General features: G+C 40.3%; 1 protein-coding gene across 1 annotated transcript; it reads left to right on the top strand.

Annotated features, from left to right (window-relative positions):
- The first annotated feature begins 7,927 nt into the window (after window positions 1-7,927).
- LOC147496297 (uncharacterized) lies at window positions 7,928-9,109 on the top strand. The gene has a single exon (XM_086562532.1). It carries the CDS (start codon window positions 7,928-7,930, stop codon window positions 9,107-9,109), a length of 1,182 nt encoding a protein of 393 aa, XP_086418658.1.
- Window positions 9,110-15,071: the final 5,962 nt, after the last annotated feature.

The raw sequence follows: 15,071 nt of genomic DNA, 5'->3' as shown, positions 1-15,071 counted from the left end.
TGAGCCCTTCACGGACTCGATGTTCGAATCAACTTGGGGGCAAATAGAGATACCCCCATCAGGCTTCACAGCTGATCAAAGACAGTTGGGGTGAGCCCTTCGTGTCCGAATCGACTTGGGGGCAAATAGAGATGCCCCCATCAGGCTTCACAGTAAGAATCAAACATTAAATTTCTAGAAGTTAAATGGCTAAAAGACAAATTGAATTGGAAGGATTGTGAAATCTCAAGTTCTGGCATTCGGGGAATTGGAATACAAATTGAAGGACAAAACGAGTTTAATTAAGACCTGCTCGGCACACCTAGAAATCCAGGCTAAAAGATATTCATCCAAACACAAAATGTACAAACATTCAAGAGGGTAAACTTCAAAGAAAGAAAGCTACAATGTTTACTGCTGCCCAACATTCACTTTTTCCTGAGGGAGAACTTCCGCCTCATCCATAGCTATGGTATTGTCATCGTCCACCTCGATAGGGGAGGTGTCAGCGCTAGGAGTGGATAGAGGCAGATCAGACGTAGTAGCCTCAGGAATCACAGACGAGGGTGCTAAGGCTGGAATGTCAGGGACTGGAGGCAGAGATGGAAGTAGACGGCCAGCCGCAGTAAGATCATCAAGTTGCTGCTTCAGTTCATGGGCAATCTTCTTCGCAGCCAGGCTTCAAAAATGCTCCGCGGCTTCCTTCATAGCCTTGTCTAAGGCAGCCTGGGAGGAAAGTCTCTCCATCTCCTCCAGGTTTTCCAGTTTGGAAGCGACCCCCACTACATAATTGCGGTGCTTGTCCTCAGCTCTCTAGAGTTCTTTCTGGGCCTTTAATAAAGCCATGATTCGAAGATTGTCCCTATCCTTTTCCATCCTAGCATGCTTAGCTTTCCAGCCATCAGGACCATGAATCTCCTGCTTCACAGCGTCCAGAGACTCTAGAGTATTGGTTAGTTCGCGCATCACATAACCAATATCCAGACTCAGCTGCAGAGAAATAATTGTTAGCAAAAGTTGTAAAAGAGGAAAGAAGGGGAAAGAGTAATAAAACACAAACCTTTTCCCAGCTAGTGTAGATGGAAGCTCGATGGGAGGCAAACAAGCCAGAGTCTCCATAGGCTTGGTCCCGGGGGAGATGAGAGCTGAAGAACAAGGAAGATGCGATTGCTGGATTGTCCAAGGCTAGGTCGCGGGTTGTAACTTCGGGATCTCTGGCCTTGAATTGGGGATGCCAGACTTTGATCGGACCTGAAAAAAGGGGGCCCGTAGGGATGTGGTCCTTTCCAGGGTAGCGTGCGGGAGCCAAAGGCCGCAATGGATCAACACGTGTTCGGGGGATGGGATGGGGCTTGATCTTGGCCTTTTTTGTCGGGGGCTCTGGCCCGCGAACTTCGATGAATGATCGCCATCCGAAGTCGTTGTCCCAAAGTTTTAGTTTGTTAACATCCATATCAGCGGCAGGGGGAGGAGAGGAAGGGTTGGCAAAATTGTATTCCCAGTCGGCCGCTGAGGAATACGAAGGAGGAGCGGGGTCAACGATAGTAGTATGAGACTGGGAGGCAGCGGCACGTTGGGCAATGGCTCGAGAATGAGAAATCTTGGTGGTATATTTGAAAGACTTGTGAGCTTTGCGTTTCCTTTTTTGGAGGGGGGAAAGTTTTGGCTTTCTTTCTTTGGGGGGCGGCAGGCGATAGAGCGGGCCTTGGTATTTGCCGATGTCTTTTAGAGAAGGGTCAAGGAAAAGAGGATTGGCTTTGTCGGGATCAATGCCGAGAACTTCACACTGTGCACTCCCCAATTCGCAGAGGGATTGGAAGATCTCTGAAGAAATGCCAGTATAAAGTTGTGATCGCAAATCAGGTTTCCAACCTGGATCACCAAAAATAAAGACAAGTTACAAACAAGTAAGACAGAAGCATTGCGACTCAAAAAATTTTACTTACCACTTGTAAGGAAATTGAGGTGCCTCAGAGATACTTCCGAAGGAAGGTCCATGGAAATAAAACTCCCAGACACATATAACGGATAGTAGTGCCACACCTTGTCAGAAGTTGTGATGTGGAGGATAAAAGACTTCTTCCGCGGACGAGTACAAAAGAATTGATATCCCACACTTCCGAATTTGGTGCTCTTCTTTATATAATAATGAGCAATTATATCTCGGAGTTGGATTTTAGGGGTGTGGGTTTCGTTGTAACGATTGGCGGCATACATAACACGCCAGAAGTTACCTATGCCTTGACATGGCGGAATGTTGAAATGATTGCATACCTCGACATCAAGAAGAGTTAAGGGACAGTGCAAACCAGCCGCTATCTGTCCTACAGTAGCAACTAGATAACCGGGCCGTGGTGTTACCAAGTGAGGAAAGTGGGTGACACCAGACATGTACTCTAGAACCACGTCATTGGGGATGCCATAAGCGACTTTAACTGCATCTAAGTTAGGTCTGCGATAATATGACGACAGGGGAGGAAGAGAAGATTTCCTCCCTGAAATAGAGGGTGCAGCGGCTGGACTGGCAGAGCCAAAAGCCGGGGATTCAGATCTGTCAGCGGTATGGTTGCTAGATCTGGGTGTAGAGGATTCAGATCCATCGGATCTGGTGGTGCAAGTATCCACCGATTCCGATCCCGACATGATAAAATCAGCACTAAGATAGGAAATTTTACACAAAAAGGGAGAGTGCAAGTTAAGAAATGGGAAAATATGGTGGAATAGTACCCCAAAAATGACTATAGCAAATAACGAGGGGAAGAAAGAGGGTGGAGAACAAACTTGAGATGCGAAGTAGCCAAGGCAACGAAGTAATGTATGGGAACACGAACGGTGCTGGAGAGATCCACAAGAATGAAGAACAGTGGAGAGGAAGTTGAAGAGGTTGAAGAGAATAGAAGGTGAAGAGAAAAGTGAACTGAGGGTTTTGGGTTTTGAGGGAAGAGAGAAGTTTGAGTGAGATTTGAAGGGGAAGGGGTAAAAAGGGAATTACCATGAAAGCGACTAGGGGAAATGGGACACGTGGGGTCTCGAAATTTGAAGAGCCAGGTTCAGATGCGCATGCACCGTTTCCCACGTGGCAATAAAGGTGGAACACGTGCCTCAAAAAAGAGAATGAGATGACAGTGTAAAAGAAGAGAGATATACCATGAAGGATATATGGAATGAGTAACGTTAGTTCTTGGCCCCATCGCTGTCCGCGGATCATCAATATGACCGAGAGAGGGCATCTGTGGTGGTCATATTCGTGACCTGAGAGGTTAGTGGTGGCAAGTTGACCGGATGCGGTATAGTACAGAGGAAACATGCTGCAGGGGATCAGATCCGCGAAATCCTAACTGCTAAGGAACCGACGTGATACATGGAGTGCGAGAGCGGAATCCTAAATGCTAGGAAACTGACGCGATACGTGGAGAGCAAAAGAAACACTAGATGAAAGGGAGATCGATGAACCACAAAAGAGAGGGGGTTAGAAAGATAAAAGAAGTTAGAAAGGAGAGAGAGAGAGAGAGAGAGAAAAGAGACCAAGAAAAAGAGAGGAAAGAGAGAAGAAAAAGGAGAGAAAGAAAACCGAGATAGGTGATCTTAGAGGTTGTAATATTTGGTAATACAGAAACGATGATGGATACCTATAAAGAGAACTGGACACCTTTAAAAGGAAAAGAACAGTGACATTAGTTAAGTGACTGCATCATGGTCCGTCCTCCCGTAGATGAGGTAATGTCTGGACGGCCACAAAAGAAGAGAAAAGGATCTAAAGGGGAAGGTATTCCAGTGCAAAGGAGAAGATGTAGTCGTTGTGGTGGCCTTGGACACAACTGTGCAACCTGCACTGCTTCAACTGATGATGCTGTTTGGATTGACTTTTCAGCTGGAGTTGCACCAAATTTTAGCAATGAAGATTTCATCTGAAGCAACCGTCAGATACACGCTCTTTAACTGTCAGCACGTTTTGTTTTTTTTTGGAAATCCGATTCCCACTAACAAAATGTTCTTGGTTACTTATGTTATATTTGGATATACTTATGCTTTGGGATTTCTGTACGTGCTTTGTGAAGTGGAAGGTTCAACCATCGGCACTGGCAGCAACTGTGCATGTGGACTCGACCATTTTGTTATTAAATCTAATTAAATTGCAATTTTTGTTCCTATATTATTCCTATCATGTTTTAAGGAAACATTTTCCCGCCAATTGCTTTCCATCTCAAAAGAATTCTTGCCAACTTTTTCCCATCAAAGTTAGCATCACAAAGGTGGGCTGGAAGTGCCATTCTTAACTATTATAACTAACATCCTAAGATGTATCTTATATCAACAACACAAAAAATTTAACTTTGATACTATACAAAAATACTCCCCAAGAATAACACTATTTTCATTGGCATCACTGTACAATTCAAATAGACAATAATATATATAAAGTTACAAATTGGCATACTGAGATGTCTGATACATCAGCAACTTAAGCCATAAACTATGAGGTTGATTTAAATAAACATTCATAACTTATGTACAAAATAGTATTATCCAATTACAAGTGAAACAAAAGTTTACTTCAAGCTAAGCTAAAATGTAACGTTTAATAATACATACTGAAGTTCAAAAGAAGTAACTGACATCCTAAACTGTATCGTATATCAGTAACAAGCAATGACCTAGTTCTCTTGTGGGCATAAAGTGTAGCATTGTGGGCCTCTTCCTAAATACCATCTTCATCGTTGTTCCCCTACTTCTCAGTACCATCTTCACCAGTGTTCTCATCATGCTCACTTACAGTTTGAGCATTGTTCCCCATTTGCTCAACATTCTCTTGGGCAATGCACACCTCCTTTTGACTACCATCTTAATCATTGTTCCCCTCTTGCTCAACATTCTCTTGGGCAATGTCTACCCCCTTTTGACTACAATCTTCAGCTTTCTTCACCGCTTGCTCAACATTCTCTTGGGCAATGTCTACCTCCTTTTAACTACTATCTTCAGCTTTCTTCACCTCTTGTTCAACATTTAATTTGTTGGGCAATGTTGTCCACAACCTTTTGACTATGAGCTCACCATGCAACAAATATCATATATAAGTGACAAACAATACCTCAATATGTCACAGTTCAACAAATCATTACTTAAAACACACACACAATCACCACCAGTTCAGTTCCCAAAACTCTAAAAGTGGCTGACCCATATTTCGAAAGTAGCTACCATATATATACATTACATCCAAGAGATACTTGGCTTATGTATTGAAAAACACATGTTCAACATTCAACAAATATCATCTATAAGTGACAAACATATTCGTCAGTATGTACGCTTATAGAATAAATAAAACTAAAACTTAAAATTTTTAAATTAAAATGAATAAATAATGATAATAAAAAATTACCACCAATTCAGTTCCGAAAACCCATAAAACTACCTGACATATGTTTTGAAAGTAACTACTATATATATTTTTTACATGCAAGAGCTCGACATTCAACAAATATCATATATACATAACAAACAGATTCCTCAGTATGTAATTCGCTAAAAAACCAACAAATTAAAAATTATAGAAACTTAAAAAAGATAATAATAAAATAACGAACATAATCACCAGTAGTTTGGACTCTATCACAGATCAACAAATTACAACTTAAAGAAACTTAATATGCCAAAAAAATAAGATAAACAATCACCACCAGTTCAGTACCAAAAATCATATAAGTTGTTAGCTTATTATATGAAAGTAACTATCATATGCATACAATTAACACATTCAAGAAAAAACTTTACACAAAATGTACTGAAAAAAAAACACAAGTTCACTTTCAAGTAAGTTCTTCTTGAACACCTATTCCACAAACCTCATATCATTTTTTGTACAACTTTTAGCATAACTAAACTAAATGATGAGTTAGTTTTATCAATTATTATTGAAATGAGTTTTCATATAATCATATCTATAACAACAATGAATTTTTGTAGATGAATGATGAAGATATCGGCACAATGAAACAAAAAAATGACACAATTTAGAATGAATTTAGTTAAAACCAAGTTCACCATCTCTGTATATAAAAAAAACCAGCCCAAACCAATCACTAAACCCCTTCATTCAACTTTTTCAAAAAAAAAGATAGAAGAAAGATGAAGCTCACTAAAGATTAGAAAAGAACAATAACCACCACTTTATTGTTCTACATTTATGACATAAAACTTCTATAAATACCATAACAATAAAAACAAAGTCAACATGAAAATGGTAAATACAAGCATGGAAACCTTAAAAAAAACATTCAAAAACACAAACATTATTATGTAAAAACAACCCAACACTATCTAGAAGCAAACCAATATTAAAGACAACAAAACAAAATTCAAAACATATCAATAAATAATAAGAACTATACCATTGTCCACCATGAAAAACCTTAGAAAAACGAAAAGAAGAAAACAATCAAGAGGAAGAAGAAAAAAAATAGTAGTTTTGGAGCTTTATACAAACTTTTTGAGGTTGGCACAAAAAACGAGATAAAAGTTGTCTCCTATTTCAATTACAAAAATAATAGAAAAGTTGCTTACAGTAGGTCTGTAAATTGCTACTTCTAGATTTCAAAGTTAGCTAATTGTGTTTGTATAAATTACTACCACATTTTCATTTTATGAAGGTCAAAATCCACTAGTCTGTATCGCTAAGAGAATCTAACAGGTTATTATAACTTCTCATGTCAACATCAAAAGTACAAATAGGAGAGAGAGTGTGACAGGAGGAGAGAGAGTGTAGCAGGAGGAGAGAGAGTGTTGCAAGTAAGGGCAAAAGGGTCAAAAACCCGTTAAACGGGTCAAAATTAAAAGACGTGTCCGTTTGAGCACAATGTGCATTATCCGTGTCTTGTTCAGGAAATCACCCTTTTTTCTGGCCCATTGGACTTATAAGATCCAATGTCTTTTAGAAAGCGTCCCAAGTATCTTTATTCCACATTAAAGTTTTTGTTATGAAATACCATCATTGAGCCCATATGGGGCACCTCCTCATATGTTTCCATTCTTGTAATCCTTGTATCTTAGAAATAAGATTACCTAGTTATATATAAAGGTAACCTCATCCCATTCATACATATTTCTATCAGTAAGATATCTCTCTCATTCTCTCCATTATTCATCTACTTTAGTTAGTGTAGTGTTCTCTCTAAGGCTAGTTAATTATAACAATTTTTTCGTTTTGGTAAAACACTTAAAGTTAAAAGATCTTCATTTTAATTTTTTGAGTGTTGATTTTTTCTAGAACCAAATTTATCATATCACGGTGAAGATTAGGATGGGAGGAAAAGTAAGGATATGTTGGAAATATTGCATAAAATGTTGTGAGATGAAGTGTACGGTGTAGTTAATGCAGTACAATTGTCATCAAGAATTTTGTAGAGAGAATGGGGTATAAAAAAAATTTAAGTTCTAGGTCAGTGCATGAGAATTTTGTTTATAAATCATGAAAGAGCAACTGATTACATCGTGCTTTTAAGCTTTGTTGCTACTGATGATAATTATTCCCATAGTATAAAGTTAGTTGCTCACTTGCTCAGGTGCAATAGTATTAGTAGTCGAATTAAGGTCATGTTTTTACTCTCCAACCGAAGCCCGACTCAATAAAATTTTATTGCAACCTAAGAGCATCATCAATGCATTTCTAAATTTTGTTGTGACATCTCAGTGTTTTTTGTGAATCAAAATTGTTAAAAACGAGTCAAGCACCAACGCAAAAATTTTAAATTTTTGGTTTCGATTTCGCACGGCAAAAGTTGTCCCATCCATCATTTCCCTCCATTTATGTGGTGCCAAACCATTTTCGCGCCCATCGTTTTCCTCCATTTTCTACGTTATATATCAGATCAATCACAGGTGAAGCATCGATATATTTTTTCATTTCTTCATCTCCTTTCATCAGTCATAAATTTTCAATTATTTTGTCATGAGTTCTAGTAGTCATAATAGCAATTGGTGCGAAAGAGTATGTGAACTGATTTTCAACGATGATGGTGAAATTGTCGCAATCGTTCAACAAATGCAAAGTGATGCAGTTGTAGTGGCATTAATGATTCCAGCTTTCAACACTTTTTTTGTACCAATATGGGGTGGACCTGTTGATGGTAGAGAATACACTAACCGCGATCGTGTTGGTGCATATGAACGGTTGGTGGCTGATTATTTTGCTGCTATACCAAATTATAAAGTAGGTAAGTTTCGTTGTAGGTTTCGTATGAGAAGACCACTTTTTAACCATATATTGGAAGTTGTCACTAATTTTTATCCATATTTTAAGCCTTCTTATGATGCTCTTGGTTTGTCTAGGGTTTCGGGTTTGGTGAAAATGATAGCTGCAATACAAATACTTGCTTATGGATGTCCAGCTGATTCAATGGATCACTGGATAAAACTTGCTGAGAGTACGGCCCAAGAATCACTTCATCATTTCTACAATGTAGTTGTTAATTGTTTTGAAGAACAGTACCGGAGAAGCCCAACGGAAGAAGATGTAACACGCTTGCTTGTAGTAGGTGAAGAATGCGGTTGGCCAAGTATGTTGGGTAATTTAGACTGTATGCATTGGGTATGGAAAAATTGTCCAATTGCGTGGCATGGAACTCATTTGGGCCATGCTAGAAAAATGACTGTGATTTTGGAAGCAGTTGTAGACCAGGAGCTATGGTTTTGGCACGCATACTTTGGAATGGCTGGATCTTGTAATAATCTTAATGTGTTAGATAATTCTCATTTATTTGATAATTTAGTCAGAGGAACAACTCCAGCTTGTGTTTATCAAGTTAATAACAATCCTTACAGCATGGGCTACTACCTTGCTGATGGAATATATCGACCATGGGCTACACTGATTCAAACAATCTTATCTCCTGCTACTCCCATGGATATTAACTTTGCAAAAGCGCAAGAAGCAGCTCATAAAGATGTGGAACGAGGTTTTGGTGTTTTACAGGCTAGATTTGCAATTGTTAGCAAGCCTGCTCGTCAATGGGACATAGGAACTCTATCTCGTATAATGAAGACATGTATTATACTTCACAACATGATTGTTGAGAATGAACGTAATGTACAACTTCCAAAGTGGAAACCACCTTCAGATGAACGGTTGTAGTATGAAGTTGAAATGCAAAGTAATGACCATCTGTTTGTGCAAAACATGGTAGCCAGGACATTAAGTATTCATTGTGGAGCTACTAATCAACAATTGAAGAATGATCTGGTTGAACATCATTGGGCACGTTATGGTGCACGCCACAACCAAAGGAACAACTAATAAGTTTGTTTAAATTTGATTTGTCTTAGTTGAATTTTCTGTTAACTGTGTTTTTTAAGTGTGCTTTCTGTATTTTATGTTCAGTGTACTTTCATCAAGTTTGTTTTGTTTAAATAAGATTGTGATTTGTTGAATAAGATTTGCACATACTTAAAATTTAAAACGTTACAACATACTTAAAATTTAAAAAGTTATAACATACTTAAAATTAAAAATGTTACAACATACTTGAAATTAAAAATGTTATAACTAAAAATCATTGTCTTTATATTCTTCATTTTCATCCCTTAGAAATGGATTGGGAGAGCGTGCTGGCCTACCACGAGACTGACTAACATTGTTTGTTGATCCAAAAGAAGAAAAAGACCCAAATTGTTGAGAAAGAGGGGTTGGAATGTATGGACTAGGAGGGGTTGGAATGTATGGAGTAGAAGGAACAACAGGAATACCTTGTTCTTGTTCAACCCACTTATGATAGATAGTTGCTTGCTTAACTTCCCAAAATGTCAGTTGAATACCACTAAACTTGCTTAGATCAAACATCATGATATCTTGTTCTTTCTGTACTTCAAGCCTCAATATTTCGTCTTCTTTTTCCTTTTTCATTGAGAGGAACATTTGTCGTTTTAGCTCTGTTTGTTCTTGCAGATATTTTGCAGTTGTATGTTGATTGTCTCTGACCTCCTCCAGAGTTTGTGTCATTTGATGCGCAACTTCATCAGCTTAAACTTTCTTCTCTTTAGCCGTTTTTCTGATCCGAGCACTTTCCTTAATGATTGACTTTCTTCATCTAACGAAATATTAGCTATTCCAATATTGTTAGTGGTTGATCCACCACTGATGCCACCACTAACATCACTACTAGAAGTGGTTCTTTGCTTTTATGAACTACTATCACTTCTAGCTTGATAGAAGTGATTCTATTTTGGACTTAAAATTAAAATCCAATAACAATGCTCAAATTTAAATGGTTCATTTTGAACAGTTGAAAAAATAGTACGAGCTTGTGACATTGTATCATCTGCATTAGTACCACTAGTATTCACTCTCAATTGTTGATCATAATAACCTTGAAATAAACTTACCACATGTTGGATGATGTGAAAACGTGATTGAACAGATCCATCAGTTCGTGGTTGCCCTACATGACCAAGATGGCTCATACACTTGTTTATTTCATCAGCAATTTTCTCAAAAAAAATGTCTATTTTGGCCCGTTCCAACAACTGCGGCCATCTTCTGAAATAAAAATCCAACTATGACATAAAATTTCATCTTCTATAGCTGTGAAATTTTTTGAAAGACCTTGAACATAGGTATGTTGGTTGTTTTCTTGGCTTTGGTTTTCACTATTTTTACCACCTCTATTTCCTCTACCTCTAGATCTTTGTGAAGACATTTTATGATTTTGGTGAAGAATAAAAGAAGAAAGAAGAAGATGAGTGAATTGGTGAAAAATTAGTTAACCAAATATGCAATATATATAGGCCCAGTCCAACGGAACTAAATATAGCCGTTAATTCCAACGGTACAAAATCGAGCCGTTTGAATTTTTTATTAAAAAAAAAGAAAAAAATACTAGACGACAAAACTTGTCCCGTCTCACTCTTGGACGGGACAACTTGTCCCGTGCGATTCATTTCTATATTTCTGACTAATTTGGTTTCGGATTTGACAATTGTTAAAATAAAAATGGTATTTTGACAGCGCTTTGGGGACGAAAATTGCCAATTTTTTGTCAACTGTCAAATTAGAAATTGATTATAGCAGCGAGTTGATGATGCTCTAAGCTCGCCATAATTTGGGTTTCATGACCACAGGTTTGGTCGACAAGTCGGTCAATGCGAGGTAGGGGAAAACTATCTTTCGGTGTTTCTTGATTTACATTCGTGAAATCGACGCATAGGCGAACTGTTCCATTCTTTTTGGGAACCGCGACGATGTTAGCGATCTAGTCTGGATAGTCTACATTTCTGATGAAATCGACTTGCTTGAGTTTGTCGACCTCGTCGTTGATGGCTTTCTGAAATCGCAGGGATAGTCGGCGAGGCCGTTGGCGAACTGGTCTAGCATTGGGATTTACATTTAATCTATGACATACTACATTAGGATCTATTCCGGGCACATCTATATACGACCAAGCAAAAACACCTTTATTCATGGATAAGAAGTTTACAAGCTGGGCCTTGACTGTGGGGTCAAGATTAGCCCTTACATAGACGAACTTGGGGTCGTCTTCTGTTCCTAGATTCACACGCTATTTTTCTGCAGCTGGGGGTGCTGCGTCTGATGGCGATGTGTCTTTTGGCGATTCGATCTCTGGGAATGCTTTATCGCTCTGAGAGACGGTGTGATTGACAGTTGAGGTTGGAGCGACCTCTATGGCTACGACAACAGGGGTAGGCGTGATCTCTGGAACGGGGGATGGTTGCATGATACTTGATGGTGCGGCTTCCGGGGTCGTAAATGGTGGCACGACAACATCTGATACGACCTCTGGGTCTTTGATCGATGGAACGACGGATACTAGATTGACGTCTGAGGTCTTTGCTGGTGAAGTAACAACTAGTGGAGCGATTGCGGGCGTCTAAACAGGAGAGAAGGTCTTCTTGCTGGAGCCCCCAGCGTTCTGTGGTGCAGTTTGGACTTTGACTCCGGCAACTAAGTCATTGGCCATTGTATAACTGGTGGGCTTGTGCTTTGTGTGGATTGGTACACTAGCAGTCTTACTTGCTGACAGGATTTGATTACAGTGATACGCTTCGAGTTGATTGCTGCGAAGTTCCATCATTCCTCTAGGGCCTAGAAAACGGAGAACTTGATGCAATGTTGACGGTACAGCTTGTATTTGATGGATCCAACACCGTCCTAGTATGGCATTGTAGGACGACTTGATGTCTAGAACGCTGAAGCGTGTATTGTAGCTGACTTTGTCTTCTCTAGACCCTACCGATACTGGGAGTATGATGTCACCTACGGGGTCGGCCCTGGAGCCATTGAACCCGTAAAGGGGGGCAATCGGATCTATGAGGACTGATTTGGGTAAGCTCATCTCTTGAATGGTGTGGTAGAACAAAATGTCGCACAAACTCCCAGGGTCGATTAGGACGCGCTTGACTGTCCAGTCGCTAATCTTGACATGGATGACAAGTGCGTCGTTGTGAGGGAGGCAGACCTTGTTGAGGTTAGCCTCTGTGAAAATGATATCTCCTGTGTTGCAACCTCCGAAGCCGGCGGGGCATGTCTTTGCCCTGTGAAGTGAAATGATACACTTCCCGAAGAGCCGACACGACGTCTTTTCTCTCGGAGGAGGTTACGTAATCATCCGGGGAAAGTAATCATATGAATGGTTCTAGCATTATGCATAATCGACGAGTGTTTGTCTTCGCCGCGGCAAGAACGGTCTGGGACGCCCCTCCGCTTGAGGCGAGCTTGAACCTCTTGGTGGTTCTGGCCGAGAGGAGATCGATCGCGTACTCGGGCGAGCCATAAGTTTTATGGCGCAAGTCTCCGTCGGGAATGTTGGTGTATCTTGTTTTATATGACCGAACTTCCACGAGGTCTTGGAGATAGCTTAAGCCCCCAAAGACGCATTGGTTTCATGGCATTTTGCTTTGTGGAATGCGCAGATGGGGCTTGTCGTCGATCTATTGGTTTGCCTCACATCCGGGTCGAGAAATATGAGGCTCATTTGGATCTTGTCCAAGATGTAGCGGGGAGCATGTCAAGACAACGAACTCTCTGCTGTTGTCCGGTCGGGTACCTGCCTTTGGTGCAAGCGACCTGGATCGCTTCTTGGCACGCGGAGTATGATCAAAGATCGCTGCCACCTCCTGGTCCTCGGCTAAGCCATGGAGCTTCAAACTTTCTTGCAATTTAATATACTTGTCTACCCGAGCGCATGCCGGATGCCGTTTCGGGCGTTCTTTCATTAATGATCCGAGAGGTCAAGATACGACTCGGACGCGTTAGAAAAATGCTAGTGTGGCAAAAGACTCTTTCAGGCCGCTTTCCATACATAACAGTTCGACCTTGAACCGTCCTAAGAATTGGCGAATGGTTTCATCTTCTCTGAATGATAGCTCGAACAGTGAGTCAAGATCCGCTTTCTTTAAATGCATTTGCACGATTCGACCGCAAAACGGATCGAAGTCGTTCAAAGGTTTTGATAGAATCGGACTCAAGTGAGAAGAACCAATCAAGTGCGCCATCCTTGAAACTGGCTGGAAATAATCGACAGTGAAGGTGATCAAACTCGAGTGAACTGTAGAGCGCCAGACTTTGAATGTAGCGAGCCACATGTTGACCGGGGCACGTGCTGCCATCATACATCGGGAAATGTGGCCGGATAAAATCTTGAGGAGAGGGTTTATTGAGGACCCGCGACCGAACGCGAGAGACGCGGTATGTCTTGAGCATTTTTGAACAATGCGGTCGATCCTTTCTTATCGCACTCGGCCGATCCTTTGCGATAATTCGTTAATCGTTGATTAACCGTCGCTGATGCCGCTCGGCCGACGATGTTCCGACCGGTCGTTGTTGGTAAGCATCTACTTGTGCTCGTAAAGCAGCATTTTCTTGCCTGAGCAAGGAAATGCTCTCGTTTGTTAATCCCAGCTGGTTTGCGATATTTTGAATTTGAGCTTCGAGGCTTGCCATGCTTCATGGGCTTGAGAATCGTTGGTTTTTGAGTTGTGTGAGAGTGGTTTCTCAAGTAGTCGAGACCACAGACGGCGCCAATGTAAATGTGTGTTTTGGTTTTCCTTTACATACAATGGAAAAGAGGAGAATGGGTTTGGGTTTTGGAGAGACCGAGTTCGCTAATGAGTGAGCTGCCTACGTATCCTCTCTTGATTTTAAGGGGAGAGAAGAATCAGGTCCCACGTAGTTCAAGTAGGTGGTATTTATAGGCCTAAGGGAGTGTTGATCATTGAGACACGTGTACCCTCATGTACATATGTAGGGTGGAGATTATGAATGTGTGTTGGGTTGGTTTTAGTAGGAATTGTGTGCTGATTGGGAGTTGGTGCGGTAGTCCATATTTCCCGGCGATGGGATGTAAAAGTAAAATTTTGGTGATGATTACATCTGGTGGTGTGTGTTTTTATCTGAGGCGTTCTGTCTCTAGTCTTTTATTCGTCTTGAGATATCCTTGAACGAACTTAAGTGTACCACCTACATGAAGGGAGCTGCTCACAGATCGGTCTTGGAGGTCGATGTCCTGAGTTCGCTTATACTTTGCGCGTGTGCAATATTCCTTAATGAGGATATTACTCCCCTACACTCAATATGCTAGAATATATAATATAGATTCTCCGTATGCGCGTGTGCAGTGTGTATGAGAATAAGGTGATTTGAGATTATTTCTATTATAGAATACCTGAGACTTTAAGCTTAGAGGGATATAATCTCAGCAGGAGGCTCTGGTTGTGGCGGAGTTGGCACTAGCAACGACTGATATTATGAAGCTTTTTAATCTGCGTGTGATTAAAAGGTGGTTGTTTGTATCTGTGCTTGGACCTTTTTCTTGGGGGTGGGTGGTTTTTCCTGCTTAAGCTTGGTGGGAGCATTTAGCTGTCTAGTGTCTACTAGAATACATATTATATTTTGTGCACATGGATCCTAGATATCTGTGAATCCTTACCGTGAGGAAGATAATTTTTAATTTTCTCCTTGGATATCAATCTTGCTATCCCATGGAAGAAACTTTTGCATAGTTGTAATATTGTTCTAAGTGATACCAAGCAAGAAATTAAATAAGTAAATAAAAAATGTTTATGTACATTGCACCATATTTTAT

The sequence above is a fragment of the Coptis chinensis genome, chromosome 5 (genome assembly GCF_015680905.1).
Source record: "Coptis chinensis isolate HL-2020 chromosome 5, ASM1568090v1, whole genome shotgun sequence".
NCBI classification, from domain to species: Eukaryota; Viridiplantae; Streptophyta; class Magnoliopsida; order Ranunculales; family Ranunculaceae; genus Coptis; species Coptis chinensis.
This window is presented reverse-complemented; position numbering and strand designations above follow the sequence as displayed.